The sequence below is a fragment of the Ptychodera flava genome, chromosome 11, assembly GCF_041260155.1.
Source record: "Ptychodera flava strain L36383 chromosome 11, AS_Pfla_20210202, whole genome shotgun sequence".
Lineage (NCBI taxonomy): Eukaryota > Metazoa > Hemichordata > Enteropneusta > Ptychoderidae > Ptychodera > Ptychodera flava.
The window spans coordinates 27,825,567-27,848,990 of NC_091938.1; the positions used below are offsets into that span (position 1 = coordinate 27,825,567).

At 39.6% G+C, this 23,424-nt stretch overlaps 1 protein-coding gene across 6 annotated transcripts in view; it reads left to right on the top strand.

Moving 5' to 3' along the window:
• Positions 1-23,424, top strand: part of LOC139143996 (CMP-N-acetylneuraminate-beta-galactosamide-alpha-2,3-sialyltransferase 1-like) — a 52,646-nt gene that overhangs the window by 12,982 nt on the left and 16,240 nt on the right. For all 6 annotated transcript variants that reach the window (XM_070714626.1, XM_070714631.1, XM_070714628.1 and 3 more), the window contains 4 exons: positions 10,603-10,855; positions 11,944-12,118; positions 14,488-14,647; positions 15,060-15,168. In XM_070714626.1, coding sequence (XP_070570727.1) covers positions 10,603-10,855; positions 11,944-12,118; positions 14,488-14,647; positions 15,060-15,168 — 697 coding nt within the window. The remainder of the gene's footprint in view (positions 1-10,602; positions 10,856-11,943; positions 12,119-14,487; positions 14,648-15,059; positions 15,169-23,424) is intronic.

Here is a 23,424-nt window from a genome sequence, read left to right on the forward strand (position 1 = left end):
GGCATATGGTCATACAGCTAGATATCATCATAATCTTAAAACAGTCCGTGTACATGTCCATGCCCTGATATAAATTCTATGTCCCGTACGTTGCATGAACTCGATTCCAGTTACGTTTGCGTCATGGCTTCGCTCGATTTAGTTTGTAGCGAAAGGATCGTAGGGATTCATGATACCACGTTAACTTGTATCTGTATTTCTGTATGTCATGATACTTTATCCTTGTGCAAAGTTTGAACAAATTCATTGCAAATAACCTAATTTGATTGCGTCTCTGAATAGATTGGACTGAATTAATGACATGTGCTTCATTGCCTTTGTGCCAAGTCGGAATAGGCTGTATATAGGCATATAAAACATGAGAAGTGGGCATCTGGTATTATATTGAATCGTAATTTACGTCTTCTTATATATCAGGATGCACTGTTCGTGTGCTAAAATTGAGCGACAATTCGTTCTAACATGCCAGAATGATTCATCTGGGCAGCGTGATGAAAATCGTCACAAAACGTCCGCCGATTAGTTGGATTCTCTCATGACACAAAATACAATGCACATTTTTTGTAGGCTATCTTTGGCTAAAGGTGGGATAAAATCAGTTCGGCCACATCTTATTAATCTGAACAAGATAAAATAATGTCAACGTCTGTCTGGTGGCCATATTGGATCCCACGGCAAAACAAATTAGTGTCAGATGTGCATGTTGTAATAAAGGTTGTCCTAGTGGTATACATATGAATAATACATGCACCATCATTATTTGTGTTTTTGAGATGAAAACGTCGTTGCAATATGTCTCACTGACGACTTATTTGGATTTAAAGACACGTTACATTGCCCTCGTATTAGATTTAAAGGAATACAGTTTCGGCGTGTGTGGACGACGGTTTACAGAAGCACGGAACGCATGGACCACAATGTATAAGCATGCTAACGTATGGTAAAAAAGTCGCGTTTCTATACTTATGCTCAGGTTTCTGAAGCACGCCATGTAATACATGATCTGTGTACATGGCGCTGTCTACCAGAACCGTCTTAAGTGGCTGATATTAGAGAGACACAGGAGATTTTTCATCATATTATGGTCGAAAATTAACAGGATATAGGACACATGCACACACTAATTTTTTACCATTGACAGTAGATCTCGTTTTTGCTGTCCGTGGTTATTTCCTGACAAAACGTCTGCTGGCGTCAACCATGCAGATAATGTTTCAACTAATCATTTAGCCAAATCGACAACATGCTGCTATTCACGTGGATCAGGAATTGACATGCCGCTGCAATTAACCTATAATATACGAGTAAGTCATGCATATTAAGTCTTTTATGCTTAATTACTCAACCGTCAGATATAATGGTGGAGATATTTCGTGAACCTTATGCTTGTTCAGGTAGTTCTTTATATTGTTTCTTTCGTTAAAGGCGACGAGCGAGACAGTCGATGGAAAATTGCCAGAAACTGCGATGGTGTTTTCTTACCGTCAATGGTGAACATCGGACCATATGAGTCGCGATCGCCATGTCGCCAACGAAAGCTTTGAATCACAATATGCTGACCTTATTATGCTAAAATCAATGCTTGGTGTATCCTTGCGATAATGACGTGTCCAATGCCCCCGTGCCATTACCAACAGTTCTGTGTAGTATATATCTGCTTGATTGTAGCCACAGACTTTTTCAGGTGCAACACAGCTCCATGAAATGACAACCACCATTTTCCATCAAAGAGTTTGTTGGGGACACTTGCGCCAAGGCCGTGTCTCGAGTCCAGAATCATTTCATATATCCGTGGTGAACTAAACAGTCGACGAAATTTGATTTAATAATTGAACGACGAGAAGTCGGAGGGTCGTCCTGTTTTCGACACCTAATCACAGAGACTGTCTCTGTTCAGTTACACCGGGGAAGATCATGAGATTCAAAAAGTGATGGACGAGGCTACATGCGGAGAATTTAACACCCGTGTTTTTGCCTCTGTTGCGTTTATGGTATCAACTGGACGTAGTCTGGTGTTGTCACCCTGTTTTGCAGTATAGCAGTGCCACGTCACCGGACCCAAGCCTTGTTTACTTGCAGCGGAACCGTATTTAAGCTCTCTCTCTCTCTCTCTCTCTCTCTCTCTCTCTCTCTCTCTCTCTCTCTCTCAAATTGAAAGGCATGTCGACCATACACTGCCTCTTTTTATTTACTCATGATCCAGAGCAAGAGAAACCATCCGTCATTATGACTTCTGACATTTGAACATCGTCAGTCAGTTGAGGGATCACTTTATTCTGCCTTTTCTGTGAGAAATTGCCATATTACTATTATTGGTTTATTATACTTAAAACCTAATCTTATCAAGTTTAATTACCAATCTTTCCAAGTTGTCTCTCTCCATTTATTCTGTAAACATTTTATTAGTAATATAAAATGAAAATTTAAGCGACTGTCGGTAAAGATAACACACGATGTACTGCCGTAATACACGGCTTTTAGTGACGTACCATTCGATGAAAATCCCACGAGAAGTAGACTCGTGTAAATTTGATAGCATATTTTATCTACCACTAACACCAGTTTGCTTAATTATCCTTCCATGAGACAAAAATTCGGACAAAAATCTCATTTTTTGTTACCGCGGCCCAAAGTCGAAATCACTCCGCACATACGAACTAGACACCCTTCATTTTCGCATCGTGCTCCTAGCTTTGTTGTGAGAAAATCTTTTGAAACATTTATGATGTTGGCCGAAGCAGATATGTCATAAACTGCAAGCAGCAACGGGTAAATTCTAAACTCACGGGGTGACTAAAATAATCGACTCTGTCATGAAACATGAAATACAATTGGTATAATGTTGATCAACTATCGAAAAAGCGATGAATTCGATAAGCTATCAATCGACTACTACGTATAACTGTATTTGTTCTGAAAGCTCTTAGTCGTTACGTAGATTTCAAACATTGATCAATGTTTGAACGACTCACAGTTGCATCGTTTATTGTAAATTATACAGTTCTGAAGGAAAAATGGGACTTTGACTCCTTTAGCCAGTATGGCATTACCAGAGGCAATTTCCACGCCTAACTGATGCGTGCAGTCTCCCAAGAATCGAATCTTAGCTGTCATATTTGTGATGCGGTCAAAAGTGAATATGCGTTCATAGATTATTCGATAAGCAATTTTGTAGTAAAAAGTAGCAATTCACTATGTACATGATAACTCCTCCGGTCAATCCGCGGGACGCTCGTAACAAATAAATAGATATTTTGTCAGTAACTCATGGATGTAAGAGTTGCCAAACAAACAGTTGAGTGCAACCTGAAAAAGTGGGCGTGTTCAATATGTGGCAACTACTCGCCGAAACATCTCTCTTGAATTTCAACCACGAGACTTCACAGGGTTCGTTATCCTAAGCTGGCAGGTGAAGCTAGAGTCACTAACAGTCTGGTGACGTGCGATTAAGGGCAGATACCGGAAACAGTTTATCAGAACGGATTCGATAAACACCGAAGCCGTGATATATTAAAAGAAGATCATCGCTAGGTCCTTTATAGAGGCATCATCACTTGATAACGTCTTTTTTGAAATGATAGCGTCTGAAAGTGTTATCAGTTGCCATTTGACTTTATGTTTTATCAAGTCTACAGGTGTTGGCCCGGGGTTGAAACGTCATTCAAAGTACCCCGAAATACTGTACAACGTCTGTGTTAGAATTGATACGCCGATAAGCATGCTGACCTGCAGGTTGTTGTTTGACATTTTGCCAGTAACGGTGTTTTGCTATGTCTGTTGGATGTGAATTTATTTTGAAACTTAACAGATACAGTAAGATATAACGTAAAAATTATCCGGTGGTCTGTTTTGCAACACTGCGAGTGACTTACAGATTGCTTTTTGGCAGAGCTATCGATAGGCAGATATTAGGACTGTCACTCGTTTAACATATATTTTGTCTGTCACTCGTGTGGGTTCTTTTTGAAGCCAATGGGCCAAGTAACACTGTTCACCGGCATATTTTCATGCAAATCGGTATCATTCCACATCAAAGAGTAGTAAACATAACGACGACAACCATTTTGAATTTCAAGTGTTGGTAAATATAAGGGTAGATTCAAGGAGATTTGTCAACGTCGTGGTGCCGGCATGCCGTCACTCAATGTTACAGCATAAGATTCAAGGGAAGCCGTCAAAGCTTTTCGCGCATAAAGCCGTTCATGCACGATATCTTGGCCGATTGATGGACAATTTTTTCATAAGTAAGTATCAGGGGGCGGGGACATTTCATTCTTTCATGCTTAGCTTGCAACTTCAACAGTAAAAATGTCCAATGCGTGATCAAGGGGTTTGTGCATAGAATAGGGATGCTGTGAGAAGATATAGCTATACGCCAATATTTGCCCTTGGCATAGGGCGGTGAGGATATTTTATCGGGGAGAGGGAGATTTTCTGGCAGGAGAGAAGGGAAAGGGAAGCCATCGTGCGGAAGGAGACATGTCTTTTAAATGGCATAATTGGAGGGCAGTTACAAAAAAATACAACCCCCTTCCAAATTTGTCAGCAAAAAATATTTACATAAAACCTCTTCAAGTTACTGCTGACAACATGGCGGGCATAAATCTACTCTGCTTAGGTCAATAGGTCAGAGCGACCGTGGCGATCATGCTACAATAAGTGTAATGTGTGATGCCTTTCATGAACAAATATAAATATTTGTACACATCTTGTCTACGGAACGTTGCTCACAGATTGTAAAACAATGCAAAACCAGTTTCAGGGTAATATGAGAAAAGATGAAAAAGAAATATAAATTCCAACGCATTTCGCATTTCCATCTGGTTCTCGTATACGATTGTTGCTTGATATAGAAAAATTATCCATTGCACGATAGCAAAGAGTGAAATATTCATAAAGCTATGACGACGCATCATTATTTCAATCATTCAATAAATATCCCCATTTTAAAGCTAACTACAACTCGAATCAGGATTTGGTGAGATTAATTTCATGAATTAATTTCAGTTGAGGTAGTATGAGCCTCGAAATTTTCCTCAATGAAAATTTAAACCATTCTCTTACCAAATCAAGAATAAAAGTCCGGGGTCATCGTGCAAATTTTGGTATCAGCGAAACAAATAACATTTACCGGAAATGGCCGTCTTCCCTGTGTTAGCTATATGGAGATACTAAAATGTTCGGTTTTCTGAAAACTAAGAAGGTCAAAATCTTTCTTGCAAAATGCAAGGCTGTTTACTTCTTATCAGTCAAGAGAAAGTAATACAAACACTAAATCCGATCAAAACTGTTGACAGTTTTCTCGTGAGAATCTCCTAAATTGGGAAATATATCGCTGCTGATATGTTTAGTAAAGCAAGCTTCAAGCCCGCATTCACGAAAAACACACGGGTTTGAAAGTTGATTGTGAGTTGAAAAAGAAATACATCGTGCATTTTTTTGATCGTTGGTAGTAAAGTCCATTCCGCTGCACTGCGCGTAGTTTTGCCGTCTGCACAAGAAACACTAGTATGCGCACGCTGTTCGGCTGAGTGATGTATGTTTGCCGACATGGTGGTCATTTTGAATTGACCCCTTAGGGTGGAGGATCAAACCTCTACTCGACTGAAATGCCGTCAAAAATGAAATACATGGCCATTTATAGATAAAATGACTTAATAGGGTATTGAAAGGATATTTGAATAAAATTGAATGGTCAAAAATACACAAAAACGCATAATCAGTTCCTTAAATTAGCAAGCCAGAGTGCTGTTTGTAAAGGTAATTGTTCTGTGTGTGATATTTCGCTTAAAAGTGGGAGACAACCACACAACAATTCCTTTAGGAGTACAAGTGGCCTGCGGTGAAGTCGTTATTAGATTTGCAAGAGTCCAATGATTTTAAATCTTCCCCTCTTGATTTTGACATACAAGCTGGCAGGTGCTACCTAAAGACTAACTTACAACAATCTCGAAAAGGCAGTGTATACAAGTATTACACATACACAATCTTTGAGGTGTGGTTTATGTGGTCAATGTTCGAGGTCAATATCACTTTACTCAAAATGCTAGTATGACAGATGTTCTAGGAAATATCTGAGGAGCCAAAACTGTTGGAGTAAAAAATACGCAAAATCGAACTCATAAATCTCACAGTGGTTGCAGTAATTGAATTCGACCTACAGATTTCGCTATCTTGTCAGAACATTTTTCCTTTAAAAGAAATACTTTTGGGTTGTGGTTATGACCGAAAGGATGCTTCCATAGTGAGCGTGCGACCCGTTTGTCGTATTATTTGAAAAGCCGTCACTAAATAATTACGTGAGGGGAGAGGTGGCGCACAAATCATTACATGCGACCGTCTCTAGATATGAATTGAATTGTACGTGGTTCAGGTCACATCGGTCAGTTGATTATTTAGCAAAGTAATGATAGTCACGACATCCGGTGAATAATTACAACATGTATACAAAAGTCTAGTCACTAAAAGGTCATTGGGCGAACCCAGGTCCCTTGGCTAAGAGAAAGTTCTGTTTTTACGACTGCCAGGCGCGGCAAAAATTGGGGGGCTCTTAGGAGGGGTCACCGCATTTTGAAAATTGTAATAGTTGAACGTAACCAGGTTTGTGTGTTTTGATTCGTGGCAAGACCGCGTCTCAGTATGACCATGACTGGTGTTTTTATAACTAGTTCACGTTCACACTTTATGTTTAGGGTTGTTTGTTATTGTCGATATCGTGGCATTTCAAAATTCCAATTTCTTGGTAATTTACAAAAATATTCTCACAGTTCAAAAGACCATACCATACGTTGTTGTTGGTATATCAGTTTTTACACGCTGAACGCATTTTAGTTGAGTAATTGGACGCTCAGCATTTAGTGTCCCAATCCCATTATAATATAAGACCAAACTTGCCTTACTTAGCATTCTTGTTTTGAGCCATGTGTTCGAAAGTCGAGGAAAATATTAACCCGTCACCAGGACTGGTAACCACAAAAAAATTGCCTAACCTGCCAAAAACTACTGCAGTCCGGATATGGGATATGGGGCCATGAAATTAAATATAATCATATACAAAATAAGAATTACATGCAATAATATGCTACCTTATCTGTTAACGAATGAAGATGGGATTGAAATAATCTTTCTCTTTAAATAACCTTTATTTGTGAGGTACTAGGCATATTTATGGTCTCTGAAGTTGCATGTGTTTTCACAGCTTCCTGTCTTAGATTCGTAGCCTTTAATGAATGGAGTATTCGCTATTTTTTGTAGTTGTAAGCAGATTTGCTTTTTCGGCAATGGGCGCGTACACAATTCTATGTGGTTTGCTGTACAACTTGTGCTCGCGGGTACTATTGTCGGTGACTAACCAATCTGTAAACTCAATTTCCATGATTGAACAATTGTTCTCTTATGTTTAGTGGCATCATACTCCCTGTTTTCCGTAAGTTTATTACAGAGGTAATCCCTGCGACGAATGCTTGCTGTGGAGGTTTCAGTCCATTCACAAAGAACAAGATTCCTTGTCCATTTGTTTTCTCTGCCTTTTCCTGCAATAGTGATGCGTACTGTTCGACTGTCTGGTTTGATTACCGTTTCAGTTTGAATAGCATCTGGTCGTATAACCACATGGGACCACACTTATCAAAGTGCTTCAGGACAGTCTTTCCCAAAGGTGTAAAAGTTGCTAGAGACTTTGTACATATGTGTGCAAGCAATTTGAGACTTTGTACATATGAAACTCTAAGCCCGTTGATCGTAAGATAAATTCCTGAATCACCTCTCGGCTTCATCTGATAAGCCCTTGAGTCTATTTTCATCTGACCAGCACCGAAAGTCCGCAAAGTTAGTGTGTTGCTGCCAACGTCGTAAGGCATTCTCAATGTCACTACCGCGGAAGGTGCTCGACCCCAAACAATCGTGGTTTCCAGAGGCGATCTCCTGTAGTTCTACCAACTTGGCTGTGACATCACGCCTTCATTCAGATACGTCTTTACCTTCGATCTGACTTGCATCCATCGTGCTGCACGTTCTTCCGCTCGGAGTTAAATTTTCCAATCAGAGCTTGCTCTGTACACCCGGATTCTCCACCATGTATTACTGCTCACCGTCTCCCTCCAGGGAATAGCCAGCGAGAGGACGTCGGGATACAGAAACAGTTTAGAGGCTCAAAGTTTTCAAAGATAACACCGTTTATTTCTTGCCTGTGTTCGTAAAGACACCTACTATATACAATCTGTGCAGTGGTTATTTTCATACATTTGAAATGCAGTCTCGTCATAAGTGTCTCTCCCTATAATGCCTTCTGTTACCAAGGTACCCATCGATGGCCAAGACAATAAACACCAGAAAAATTATGTACTTGTTAGATTTCTCACAGTACGTATCACCATCGCACATAATTAACAAATCTGTACCTGACTGTTGACCTTTAAGCAGAATTGACGTCAAAGTGAATGACCTTTGGAAACAGGTTTCCTCTGACGTTCTTCGTTTAGCTTCGTTCCTCGTTAGCGGCGATTGACCCAGTACTTTGAAACTCATTCAGCATGTACTTTGATTGGTCGATTGTCAAGATTATACATCATCATGCCCGATCAGCTTGTTTGTCTTTATTTGCAATACCTGAACTTAGGATTGTCTAAAAGGTATCGTTGGCACGCGGCCAGTGCCATGTCTATATGATCACAAAAAAGTTAATCGTCGACCTCCAGTTAATTGTCAACCTATCTGACGAACTGGCAACTTTTTGAGTTTACCAGTCCGCCGGAAAAACAACCAGTCTCGTAAATTGAACATCGTATCAGAAAATTTACATATTAAGTGGGTCACATGTCCATGGGGATGAACTTACTTCGATAAGTTCAAATATTCATGAAATTTATGAAATATGCTTGTATGTATTTTTAAGGCTTGAATTCTCGTGTTAGGTCAACCATTAGTATGAAACTTGCGGCTTACATATTTGACGTTTCTGAGAATGTACTTCATCACTAAGATAGATTCAGATGAGCATGAAAACTCCGAATGAAGAATTTCCGATAATTTTTCCTTTCTTTCTTGGCAAAAACGTTCCCGGAAACTTCTTTTTCGATATGTTTTTAAACTTCGGCTTCCTTGGACTGGTTAACTGGTTGTGAACTTTGTATATACATATATCCTCGTTTTTGGCCAAGACATTGATCCAAATCTCTCTTATGATATACTCTAAAATCTTTCATATTTGAACTATGGGCTCCTAGGAATGCCATCATACATGTCTAAACAGACTAGAATAATGAAGATAAATGCAATTTTCTTCTGTATTTCATTTTCTAACATTTCTATAATAAACCATTCTCTTCAATTGTCGTCCGATAGATGTCAGATATTGTCGGATCCGCACAGTGATGCTATTCTGTTTTTCTGAAACATTGCTTAGTTAAACGTTTGCCTTTTAAACCTTTTCAGGCTCTTTAAGGCTTATTTTGCCACTATGATAGTACCATATCATTTATCTGTAATATCTGTTCACGTGACAGATCTCATACTTGGTTTTAACTTCCTCCAGATTCATTCTGATTTGTCCCCTTTATTAAAATTGACAGTTTCGTTTCAAAACAAGTTGTTCCTGATATCTACATGTTGGATTTCAACAACTATTAATTTCCGTTGTTTTCTTTGAAAAATTACTACTGATGTATTTCAATAGCCAGGTCACTTTTAGGAATGACACGTTTCCGGTAGATAAAGGGTGGATTAGAAATAAATGACAAGTTGTGTCCATGTTCAAAATTACCCAAACTTGATGTAAAATACAGCGAATATTTACTTAACACCTGTCATATTACTTGTCGAAATTTTCATGATTCTTGTTGTTCTTATTAAATTGTTCAATGTAAACAATATGTGTTGGAATTAATTAAATTAAAAGAGTCACGTGAACAAGCAAAGTGAAATACTATACAGGTCACTGGTTCTCACACTTACAGGTAATATTACTATAATAACATGCAACTCTTGGCGGGAAATGTTGGTTGCTGTTTGAGACCACGTGATTCAAATTGGAGTGACGTCACTGTAGATGTAGAATTGTTGATGGCGCCCCATTCAAGCAGTACCTTCGTAATTCCAGTCTCGCCCAAAATAATAACCGTTGAATAAAGAATTCGAATCAATTTTATCACTCCAAATTGACCCTTTCAAAGTCGATATGCAATTTGATTTAAACAAACAGTAACGGTAACTTTACTGATGATTTTTTCTCTATTTTTAGAATGTACATGTCAACTGCAGTTTCTTGTTCTACTCTTTACAGCATATTTAGATGATATACAGTATTCAGCTCGACAACGTAGCCTTTACATGTGTAGATATTTTAACGTTATTCAAGTTAATTCTGGTCCAGGCTAGAATTCAAAGGTCAACAATAACGTGCGTGTTACATACTATAGACGCCCTGTTGATGAGCTAAATGCTAGGTTGTCCAACTTGCCCTTTGGAGTGGAACAAGAAACAGTATTTGACATTCAAAAAGGGTGGAAAAATCATCAAATATTATAACTGTCACTGTCCTTTAACATTACATAACAGAAATCACATTGTTCAATCGGTTGTTTCCTATTTTTTCCTGTCAAGTAGAATCCCTGATGTTTCGGATTGGAGGTCGGATTTCCTGTCGCCCCGCACCCCTCGTGCAATATTTAAAACTCAAACGCCCTTGCCACAGAAAGTTCTTAATCAGCTGATGAGAGACGATTGCAAGCTAAAGGACGTCCTACACATAGATGGTCCTCTGGACTTGACCAATGAAGACATTCCAGTCATTAAGGGACATGTACGGGAAACATACTACAGGCCACCAAAACTATGTGACAACTGTCATAAACAGCCGGTGAGTACACATCACATCTTCGATGACACAACCCCGGCTGTATATATAATATAGTAGTAGAAGGTAACAGGTGCGTGAATTACAAAATTTATGTCCGTCGATGCGACCTACTTAGTTTATAAAAATGTCGGTTCATGGGACTCCGAATTCCTGAAGGCGGGATACAAACGTAACAGTTGGCAGTTTGAAATTGTTGTACTCGACGTTTATGACAGCTCCCTGTCAACGCTGAAGTATGGACGGTGGTTGCAGGTACAGATTAGATAGAATACGTACCTTTGCCAAAGTCCAATGTTTGGGTCATCATCCACTTCACTACCACGCTTTTTACGCCTTTCAAGTACGTATACTACTTGTGATTACCCGAGTAAATGTCATTGATTAGCTAATCCATCATATCATGTACCGCAGACCCCCGCCCTGTCCTCCAGTTTTCAAAAGATCTACGTTTGGGAGATAACAATTCGATATTTTGGTTGTACACTAAGCTCCAAATCTCCATTAAGCCAATCACTTTTTTCAAAATTATTGGAAAACTGTTATGTGTATGTCATGTGACATTTGACTGAAACAACACAATTAAATAAACTCACAAAAATTACAGAGCAAAATAAATTTTGAAATTGCTTTAATGGCAAAAGGATCAAAATAGATGTTGAGAGTGATCGAGCTGTTGGCTGAGGCTATCGCTAAAACAAAGTCACCGGGCTTAGTACAAATATTACTTTGCTATGGTATGTTATGGCGTGTGTAAGGCGAACAATAATACCGAACACCTGAAACACTTCACGTGAAAGCTATGCTATGCTTGTGCAGCTGCAATAACAACCCTTACAGGATAGATTACATGTGTGCTTCATTCAACACCCCTCCCTGGTAGTTGACCGTACTACTAATTTGTGTTTTGACTACTTCAGCAGGGTTGGAGACTGTTTCTTCAACACAAATGCTAGAGTTATTGTCAAACATTTTTGCTTTGATTCCACATATAGACTTTGTTCAAATTTTGAAGGAATGAAACTTGCCATTTTTGTTTGGTTGTAGTACTGTTCATTATATATTAACTATTCTGTACACTTACTTTTCAGGAATGCGCAAACAGCCTGCGCAACGTGCCAGGGTCGTCGAAATGGTTCAACGAGCGGTTTAACCCGAAGCTGAAACAGTTTCTAAGCAGAGAAGATATCAATGACTGGTCCACCTTTTACAACTTAACCTACTGCCCTGCAATGCCGCTGGGGTTAAGAAACGTCACGAGAAGGGGTGGGTCAATTGGAAGTAGTATTGGCCTCGAAAATGAAGGGCTTAACCCTTTGAGTGCTGTAATTTTTCCCATCAAAATTTAAATGCAACATTTTACCAATTTTTATGAATTTTTCTGTATTTGTTTTGATAATTTTGGAGAAAATGGACATCACATTTAATTATATACAGTTTTTTATCAAAATTTTGGCAAAGCTCTGAAAAAATTTGACTTCAGTATAATTTGTAAAGGCGACAAAATTGACTTTGGCGCTCAAAGGGTTAAACTTTTGCTCTACTTGAAGCTTTCCTGATTGAAATTTACAGCCAGTCTCTTACCAAATCAAGAATAAAAATCATGGGTCACAGTGCAAAGTTTTGTAACAGAGAAAACAAATTACCTATCATTTACGATATTGGAAATTCAAAATGGCCGACGCCCCTGTGTTAACTCTTTTGGGGAAAATACAGTTTCCGATTTCGAAAAACTAAAACGTGCAATTTTTCTTACACCAAGAGCTATAAATTGAGAGCTCGAATATATCTGTCCTCATAGCGCTTTATAATAACGCATAAAGTAAACGCAGCTACGGCTTATACGAAATTGCAACAGCGCTGCATTTAGTCAAATCAGACTAACGCTCTTAAACAGCAACAACTTGCCTAAAATGTGTCTGACTCGTTCTTGAGAGAAATTAACAGATAAAATCAATGATCAAATTTTCTCACGTCTCTGAGAACTCGCCCGTGGTTAAAATTCTTTCCTTTCCTGCAGAGAAACAATACATCTCTTCTAAAGGTAAATTATACAGTCGAGTGACGTCGGTGCACGATATGGTGAGCATGTTTTCGAACAACAACTTTGCACTTAATGAGACCGGGAGGCTTACAGTTTAGTAGAACAGCCGTTTGCTTAGATACCTTTAATGTCTCGGTACTTCCAGTGCATCCCTTTGACTGTATGGCGGTAGCATTTTGTCCAAGATGTCATTTGTGCAGCACACTGTGCATATAATGCAAAGGTAGAATGCGCCTCGGGGACAGAAACGCTGACATTTTTCCAATACTTGTCTAGTCTACCTATTGTGGGGACTCCCTGGAATGAATAAAGTTTTCACTCTCTGACTTTCTTTGAAAACCGAAATTTTGTTTTTCCTCATAGAGTTAACACAGAGATCATCATGGCGGCCATTTTGAATTTCAAATGTCGATACATCTTGGATAATTTTGTTTCTTTAAGATCAGATCTGCAATTTGAACGTTTACCCCCTAATTTTAATTCTTGACCCAGGAGAATGGCTGAAAGTTGCTTTGAAGAAAGTTTGAGCAAAAGATTAAATCTTTCACTTTCAATGCGCGTACAACCTTAAACTGTGCATAATCTTGTTCGGAGTGCATGGCTCTCAATGGAAGTGGGTCAAGCACACTTTAGAGAAAACTTTGGTTCACTCACTTGGTGGAGGTTTTGTGGTTGTGTCACGTCTTGTGAAGGACCCTGCTTGGTACTGTCTCTTGCCCACGTCGCTCTTTGTTACCTGCAGTGTCATGAGTGTTCCTCATCTTACACCGGTTGCAGGGGAGTCCATTAAGGTTGCTACCACCCTGATGCTTCACATGTATAGTGTTTTGACAGGGACGAAGGTAATTTTCCCAGAGTGCGCAATTGTCATAGAACGCACGTCCGGCATACGCATACCACTGAATGCTAAATACACGACCTGCGTACTGGAACCCATATGTTGCTCCGCATAGACAATGCTTGGTATTTCTGTGACATTTTGTCCATATAGTGCATCCTGTATCTGTATAGTGCACAGTGTCTTACTAGTAGCACACAGTGTCTCAACTCTATTGGCTTCGTCACAGTATTAGTCAGCTGAAAAGCTGTAAATTATTTCGTCTCGAATATATGTACTGCATTAACAGGTCGATAAGTGACTCGGGGGCAGGTGATTTAAAGACAGTGTGAGCGTGGAACATTTTATTTCCTCGTCTTATAACAATCTGTGCAAGACTCAATGACAGCCTTTTGCTTGAATGTGAACCTAATAATTGACAGTGGAACGAAAGCTGCACGGTTTTATTTAAAATTAATAGATGAAGAATTAGAAGGAAAAACAAAAACTTCCACCATGTAAATACTCAATTGGCAAGAACTAAGACGAGAACAAGGGATTTAGGATTTGATCATCAACATTTTGTCCCTGAATAAATGCATGCTGGGTACTCTGTGGCTGAACGACACCACTGTATTGGAAAAGGTCAAGTAAAACCCCCACACAAGTGAAGGGAGTATGGGATCAGCAGTCTGAGATTGCAGCAGACCCCCTCCCCGCCGAGAAAAAAAAATATATCTGACTCCCCGTCATTGTCTGTTTACGTCCATATAGGCCTCATTCGTCTCGTAAATAATGGTAATTATTCATCATCGCCAATATCTTTGAGGGAATCGTCTAAAAAGTGCATTCGCTGCGCTGTAGTCGGCACTAGTGGTATATTAAAGGGATCAAACTGTGGACAAGAAATCGACTCCTACGATTACGTGTTCAGGTAAGTACCTTCCTCGTTAATCATCCCGTCCGCATGTTGGTTTGTTTGTCTGCCTGTCTGTTTGTCTGTGCCAGAGTGTCTTTGTATGTACAAATAAACCAGAAAAAATGATTGGATTATGTTCGAAAGCTGTTACGTTTGAGAATATTTGTATCACTTTGACTCTCGCTTAATTATGTTGAAATGCGAAATACTTACTTTGCACAGAAAATTCATCGGGTATTATGCAATCGTTGACAAATTGTTACTACAAAATTTTATATCGATCTACATCGCGATATGTCCTCGGCGAATATATTTGGCAACGTAACAGTACTCTAGAATATCATTTTTCTTTCTTGAAGAAAATACACAGCTGTTACAATATCAGTACATTGTCAAATTGTCACCTCTGTCCGCATCCCTGTTGCAGAATGAACTACGCCCGAATACGTGGCTTCGAAAAGGATGTTGGAAGTAAAACCAATTTTTACGCAGGTTTTCCAGAATCCATGTATGTTAGAGATTTTAAAAACTTCCAAGTAAGTATTTAACGTCGTAATAATAAGCTTGACTGTCTGATATTCCACCGTTAACAAAAAACAAACAAACAAAGTAACAAACATCTACACAGCTTCGTTGAAGCTCAATTCCCCAGAAGGTAACATCAAGCGTTTTTTATATCAATGCCCCCTACTTGATTTGGGCCGGATTATGAGTTGATGCAAGTTTACCGCTGCTTGTATTTGGTGTGAATGGGGTCGCAGCATCTGATTCTGAACCGACCACCTGTAATTGAACAAAACCCGGTACAGATTTGAACTTAAATGTGATATCGCCCTCTATAGCCATTTTATCATCTATTCTTCAATATTGTTCGAATTCGTGCATAAGCATTTGGAATAAAACAGAGGCTAAATAAATGACTTGATAGTCTGATTATAATTTGTCCTAGCTTTGAGTAGTATGGCAAACTTTCCGACAAGCAAAGCATACTCCTATAGGGTAGGTATTCTGTTTCAGTACCTGGACCGTTACGGTTACGTTCAAAGATGACAGCAAGCAACATTTGCGAAAAACTCTGATTTATCCTTGTTAGTAAAGCGAGTGTAAGTTGCACTGGCAGTACCACAGAAGAGTCGGGCATGACTCGGAGTGATTAGTGCGACCAGAGAATGTACTCTGACGTCGGGCAGGCAAAAGTAACAAATCAATGAGAAACACCGAGTTTTGAATGCCCTTGAATTGAATTCAAGATACTAGTGTGCAAAAGCGACAGACACAATGGTGTTATCAACTCACGAACTGTGAGTATATAGAGTGTCAAGTTTTCCTGATATTTGAATTCGATAGACCATTTCATATACTGGCCAGTGATCTCAGTGATTCTCATTTCTGCCTACAGATCTAACATCTAGAGCACTTCCCCTGGAGGGTTTCCTTTCACCGCCATATCAACAAAAAGCCATAAATTTCATTGAATAAAATATTATTAGTAGTAAAGTAACGTGGACAACTGGGATTAAGTAAGAATTTTACACCCATTTTATTCATTTATCTACATGAAGCGAAGGAAAAATTAACCATCCATGTAACTAAAGTATAACCCTGACCTATATACGAACTCACGCACGCGCAGCAGTGCATTGTCCTGTACTAAGCGGGGAAATTCCCTGCTGAGTCATTCACATTCCAAATGGACTTGCGCAATACAGTAGCTATGACTCACCCCCACTGAGCAAAACAGAACGACATTCTATTCTCTCTCTCATTTGTTAGATAATTCTGACTGAGCCGTACCAGAGCCGGTCTGCTCTTACAAAGGCAACCTTCGGTTACGGTTCCGGAGCTGATTCTCGTTTCTGGATGTGAATTTTATCTGCTGGCTGTTCCCTTTTCACTATGTTTGGAGTCGTCGGAACGAGATTTTCCCCTACCATACCGGAACACTGTTGCGCAATACCCTATCAGGACGCAGCAGGAACTTTCCAGCAGGGAATTTCGCAATACCGCTTTCGCAATACCGAGCTTCGAATGTTGCTTAGTAACTTGTGATGTCATGTTCAATGTCTGTCATTCTACAGTTTTCAGAAAAATTTTCTGAACGACTCTAGTTAACTTGTTCACCCGATAGATAAAATTTTAGTAATTTCCTCTGAACTTAAAATATGACGAAAGACCATTACTTCAAATAATATGAGACGTTTCAGATGAATGGTACTGATATCTAAAGTGTTCACTCTTTTATCTTTACGTACAAATGTAGTTCCTAAGTCGTTCTCTATTCTATTCCCGCCAACAAAACATTCAATACTCATTTCCCCTCCCCGATCTTTATCAATACTTATGATAATATCACAAGTTGTTCTGTTATCTGTTTTCATAGCATAATATCCAACCAAATCATCAAATTCATCTCCAGTAGCTAACTTTACACATCTAATGAGAACTGTACCATGTTGAAGTATTTTCATATTATCAGTCATCTGTTGATTTACTGTCTGTAAAGTTAATTCAGCTGCCTCATCACCGACACTTTTAAGACCCAGTTTCTTTAAAGTTGTGTCCCAAAATAATCTTACTGGAACCCCGCTAGCTGTATACGAGCAATAATTCTCCCCTCGTTTATCCACCTTCTTAGTGTATATCTGCCTTCATTATTGTATTAAGAGGACTAATTTTAAGATGAATCGGTATACCAAGAAGTGCAATGTATGGATTCGTAGGAGTAAGCCAACTACGAAAATCTAACAATTTATATTTGTTAACATTGCTATCGAAATAAATAACATTTGGAGTTCCCGGTGGTTCAGCAACTCCACCCGCAATTTCACTACCCAATATATCTAAGATGTTACGCGGCACATTATAAGGCATGAATTTCTGACTAGCCGAATCCATGTCAGAGCAAAAGGAGTAGAATCATTCGAAGCCTTTGTGGCGTCAATTACAGTTTCATCAATGTCTTTAAGTTCGGAAAATTCTACAGCATGCTCGTGGGGTGGCGCCGCGGCATTGGCTAAAACGAAATATTTTTCGCGGTCTTTATAACGAAGGACGTAATCCTTATTATGATTAGCAGCCATCTTAGTATTATTGTTAACTTTAACATCACTCAGATCTTCAAGCTCAGATTTTGCATACGAATTGTACCTAGACCGAAGCCACTTGGATCAGACATACTCCGTAGGGACCTATATACAGTGAAAATTAAAATAATACCTTGTAATATACACAACCATGGCTTCAGCAATAGGAATGACAGTTCTCGGTGCTGTATTAAATGCAACGGCATTCACAGGAGGAAATATTATCGGACAAAAGCTTTCTGGTAATGGTGATGCTCTTATTGAAGAGAAAATTAGACATGATAAAGCATTAGAAAAATTTGAACATGACCGCAACGTCTGGTCAGAAAAAAGATTACTCCAGGCTGATTGGGAAAGAGAAATCAGGCAAAGGACGCACATGCTGCGGCAGAATTAAGAGATACAGATGCAGAAATCCTGGAAGAAGCAGAAGCGGTGCAAAGCCGTTCCGAAGGCGAAGCAGTTCAATTCTCAGATTATTATCAACCCAGTCCTGAGCAAAAGAAATATGAAATGATATATATTGCTGGAGGATTGGTCGTGGGATGGTTTATCTTCCGATAGGGTTACACCGGCCCCGCTTCGGGACTACAATAATTCAATACAAAAGCTAATTGGCCAGTTATTGAAATCGATCATGTTCCCATCCTGATCTGTTATCCAGATATGCATTGATTCATGTAATCTCCCCCTTTTCTCAATGGCATAGAAATTGCTCCGTTTTTAAAATCGTAAGTAACCTTTTCACTTATTTCTCTCGTATCCCGGATGGGAAGTATTTGTAAACAGTTCGATACTTTCCCCTGTATGTATCCTCCGGAGGCACCCGAACCAAATGAAACATAATTTCCAGTAACATCGACTACATCTGAATGAACTATATATTTAGTGACTGTTAAGAAATCCACTTTCTTCGGACTAATAGTACTTTTTATAACTGGGTTGTCCTCAGGTTTATCTGAAAAACCAACTACGTTGGCGAAGCTACCTGTGGCATTGAAATAGACTTTAATATCTTTAGCCAAAGTTAGATAAACATGGTTTGTCGGCAGATGTTTTTCAAAATTAATTTTTTGCTTCAACCCGATTGCTTTGTTTAACGTATCGATATTGTAGTTACCTGGACGTATTGATTTAGTCTTCTTCGGTTGGTCACCTTCTTGATATTTTATTACATTATTCGTCGATGTTATGTTATACCATGAATTATATAGTCCGCACTCTAGCAGTCTTATCTTCGTAAACTGTGTCGTGTCAATGCAAGGGTAAAAATTAACAGTGACTGGTTCACCTGTTTGACTTTCAATCCAAATGATCATTGTTGTACGTTGTATATATTACTAAGTATAAATGTTCGATGAATATTATTATTACGAAGTATAAGGTTCTGCAGGAATAATATTTTTCTGTTCAAGGAGATCTTTGGTTGCTACAGCGGCAGCAGTCGCACCGCCTAATTTTGCCAATCGAGTCAAATTTGGACGACTTGGATCGCCAACCTCTATTTTCAGAAATTTGCTGGAGATCATAAGATATCCCATCGCAAGTCCTGCGATTACAATACCATCGTACATTGTGTTTACAACTGTTTTAATATCCATGATTGCTGACTAGTATATAAAATAAAAAATAAAAATAAAAAATATGGGGAGTTAATCCATCTCATACAATGTAGAGGAGCTGGGAACACCCCCCTCCCCCTCCCCCTCCCCCTCCCCTGTCGGAACTGTTCCGGAGGGAGCTGCTACGTGCTCTGTTTTTTTCGCTTTCTGGGGAGGATCTTTCCGAATGGGACAAATATGTCGAGCACGCCCCCAATATAGTCCTAATGCAGTCAATGAAACTCCCACAATTCCTAAAACAAGATAACATTTATTATACCAGCGTGAATTATTATCACACTGTTCTTTCATTGTAGGCGGTAGGCTTATACAGTTTGTCGCTACCGCATCACTCCCCTCCCCTCCCTCCCCCTTCATTGCTTTTAGTTTCTTCTCCTTGTTTTTCCTGTTCCATTCCGCTAATTTCTTGCCCGCAGCAACTCTCCCTGGATGCTTCGGCGGTAACGTCACTTTCTCTATGTTGCGCTGTGTCGGTGGTAGAGTCGTTGTTTCCGTTTGCGGTGTGGGCTCCGTCGGCGGGGCTTCTGACGGAGTCGTTTGCTGAGTCGGCGAAGTTGAATCCATTTATTTCAGGTACTATATTAAACCCGATTTTTTAAAATTTAAATGTTTACCCGTAATAAACCGGTGGAAATTAGAGCAATCAGGGGCCCCCATGTGTACGCTATCCGTCCTGATAATCGTTTTATTTCACTGTTTAGAATAAAATCCTTTTTAAGATCAGTGGCATAGTTATCTCGATCATCGATTGGAACTACCTGACTGATTGCGCGGGCTCCTAGATCTATGAAACTTTGAGTGATGGTATCACTTATAAGAGAACTGTATTTCGCTTCATAGACTTTAAAGGCTCGTGTTATGAATTCATCTTTCCACGTTTCCACTTCTCTAACTGTAAACTCCTTACCAAAAAATAACTTACTTTGACCACTTGCGATGACACAGAGTATTTTTTTCACGTTTTGTCTCTATTATGGATTGAGCGTCCGAAGGCACCGAAGGCGCCGAAGTCCCTTCGGAATGCGCTGCCATATTTGCCGCTGCTGATGACTTTATTAAATTCTCCATTGTTTGCAGTATGTTATCTATTCTTACTAAAAAATAAAAAATTCGTTTAAACCTGAATCCGAAATAAAGTATTAACATAGTCTGGAATGTTAGTACCCCTAACAGAACCGTACCGATAGGGATTCCGACAGGGATTCCGGGAAAATTCTCCTCCATTTAAATCTATATGTATATAGAAACACGAATAATGAGTACAGACTTATTCCCAGTTGCTTTTCAATTGAATAAGACGAGCATACCAACAGTACAGCATGCTGATATTCCTTCCAAACCGAATGGAGGAATAAAACCTATTCTAATGGACTTAGAAATATATGTAACGCCGACAGAAAAATTTACTTTTCATCCTCGGGATGTGTTCAAAGATAACGTAATCACTCATCGATCAGCTAAAGAAGTAATGTCTGGCTGGGCAGCCCAAAGATGAAATACTGGGACCAGCAACTGAATTTCGCTGTATGGTGTAGCACTACTGGTTGTGGTATATCATTCACCCATCTCTTTGATAAGAAATTTCCGCCCCAAATACGATCATTCTGCCGTTTCCATGTATACTTTACAATACGTCGTATCCTTCACGAAATGGGCGTTGCACTTCCAGACGATACCCCCACCTTCAAAGCGAGCGACAATCCGTACAATCTCGTCCAATATGAACTTCTATGTACTGAATTTGGAAATATAAGCCCAACGAAGTCCGACTTTCGATATCGAAAAGGTCAAAATAAGGTCTTGGTTATGGATATGAATATTACACTAATCGTGGGCCTGTTCGACAGCCAAAAGCGATATACAACGGTCGGGACTTTTTTCCTCTCCGCCGACGGAGGCGTTTTCTATACACATACCATTTTTGGAAAGAAAAAACATGTACTGTCCGACAAAGAACGACCGCACTACTATTTCTTCCGAAATGATGGATCGGAGGGACAATATAATAGTTTCATCCCTCTGACAGGAGACTCCGGACTAACAAAGGCCGGTCTCGCTCGCCTCAATGAAAGCCTTGAAGCCTACGTATATTGCATACTTGGCGCACAAGCAAATATTCGCAGTACCATAGTGGGTGATACTGGCAGTGCACAGCAAGTAAGAAAAGAATTCGGCGTTCTCCTCGAAGATGAAATTCGCAATACCGACAAAGTAATTAGTTATAGGCGATATCAAGACACAATAATGAATACTGGTGTCAAACTTGATATGGCAGTCTCACCAAATTTACTTCTCTTACCGTCTGAGATGGTCATTCTTTCGGGCCCTTTAATCTCAGGTTATAATAATGAATTGCAATACGCAACTGAATCTATGTCCTTCGGGGTGAATGGTGATATAAACACGGAAGTTCGAGAAAGTGCTGTACACGAGATGGAAGGAGGGGCGGATCCTGTGAAGTGGCAGGACGAGCCCGGAGAGTCACCTCACAATGACACGACTCGGATTCGGTCCCCTCCCCTCCCCTCCCCGGAACGGGCAGCAGCCGTGACCAGCGTAGACCCTATTCACGAATATGGTAAAATTGTTTGTTATCTTTAGCAATATTCATTACTATTGTAGGTACTGGAATAAAGTCACTAACTATATAGTTCATTCAGATGCTGTCGATGTGACTGGGTTTCATCTAACTCGAACCAGTAACTTAAAAGAACTAGAAGAGATTCATTAATTTACAGTATATAGATCCAGAGGAAATGTCAATATACGTAACCCCACCATTCAACATGATTATAACTGACCAACATATTCTGGCAAAACAGAATTTATGTTGGACCTCCTCACCGGTCCGTACTTAAGGAAATTCGAATATGTGATATTCATTTGCCCAACATTCATGAATAATAAAGCGTATAATAGAAGATTCATTTTCACCGATGATAATGTGTTTATATTTCCAGTCGGACTCGATGCAGTGGATGATACATTAACCTACGTGCATAAAGAATGGGCTGGAACGAACACTTTAATAATCCTCGATGACTGCGCCTCGTCCAAAGATATGAAGAAGCGCAGTAACGTTTTAGTCCAACTTGGTTTCAGCGCAAGACATGACGGATTATCTGTCTGGGTTCTGACTCAACAATATACTAGTATTAGTAAACCATTCAGGGAAAACATACAGATGTTAGTACTATTTTACACACCTAACAAGATAGACAACAAAACTATTATAAAAGAATATGGAATGGAGGTGTCAGAACGGGAAGCCGTGGGCCTAATCAAGCAATTGAAAAGTAGGCCATTCAGTAAACTAGTATTTCGTTTACGGAATCCGTACGACATAAAATTATTCGTATAATATAGCAATTATGGAAGCTGAAGCCGAAGGCTCCGCCGAAGGCACTCTTAGAGAATTATATTACAACCCGAAAACTGGTTTTGGAGGTGTACAAAAATTGTATGACGCAGCACGGGCCAGCGGACTGAAAGTGACCAAGAAAGAGGTGCAGGAGTGGTTAAAAACTCAGCTAACTTATAATCTACATAAACCGGTACCTCGTTCTCATGGGGGTGGTTCGGGCGGCCGTCGCGTTTTTGTAACATCGATAGACTCTCAATGGCAAGCGGATCTCGTGGAATTCCCTCCCCCGTTCGCAAAAGAGAACCGTAACATTCGATACATGCTAACAGTAATCGATGTTCTCAGTAAATACGCATGGGCTAGGCCGATACAGTCAAAAACGGCAGATGATACGTTAGAGGCGCTACAAGACGTGATTAAGAAATCCGGGAGAAGGCCCGACAAACTTCAGACAGATGAGGGCGGGAATTTACTAATCGAAAAATGCAGGGGTGGTTGGAGGAGGTGGGAATTCATTGGTTTCACACCTACAGTGACAAAAAAGCTAGCGTCGTTGAACGTTTTAATCGGACCCTCAAGACGATGATGTGGAAATACTTTACATACAGACAGACACGTGAATGGCTTTCTATTCTACCAGAACTTCTCGAGAATTACAATAACACCGTTCACGGAAGTATCAAAATGAAACCAGGGACGTAACAGAGGAGAACGATTGGCAGG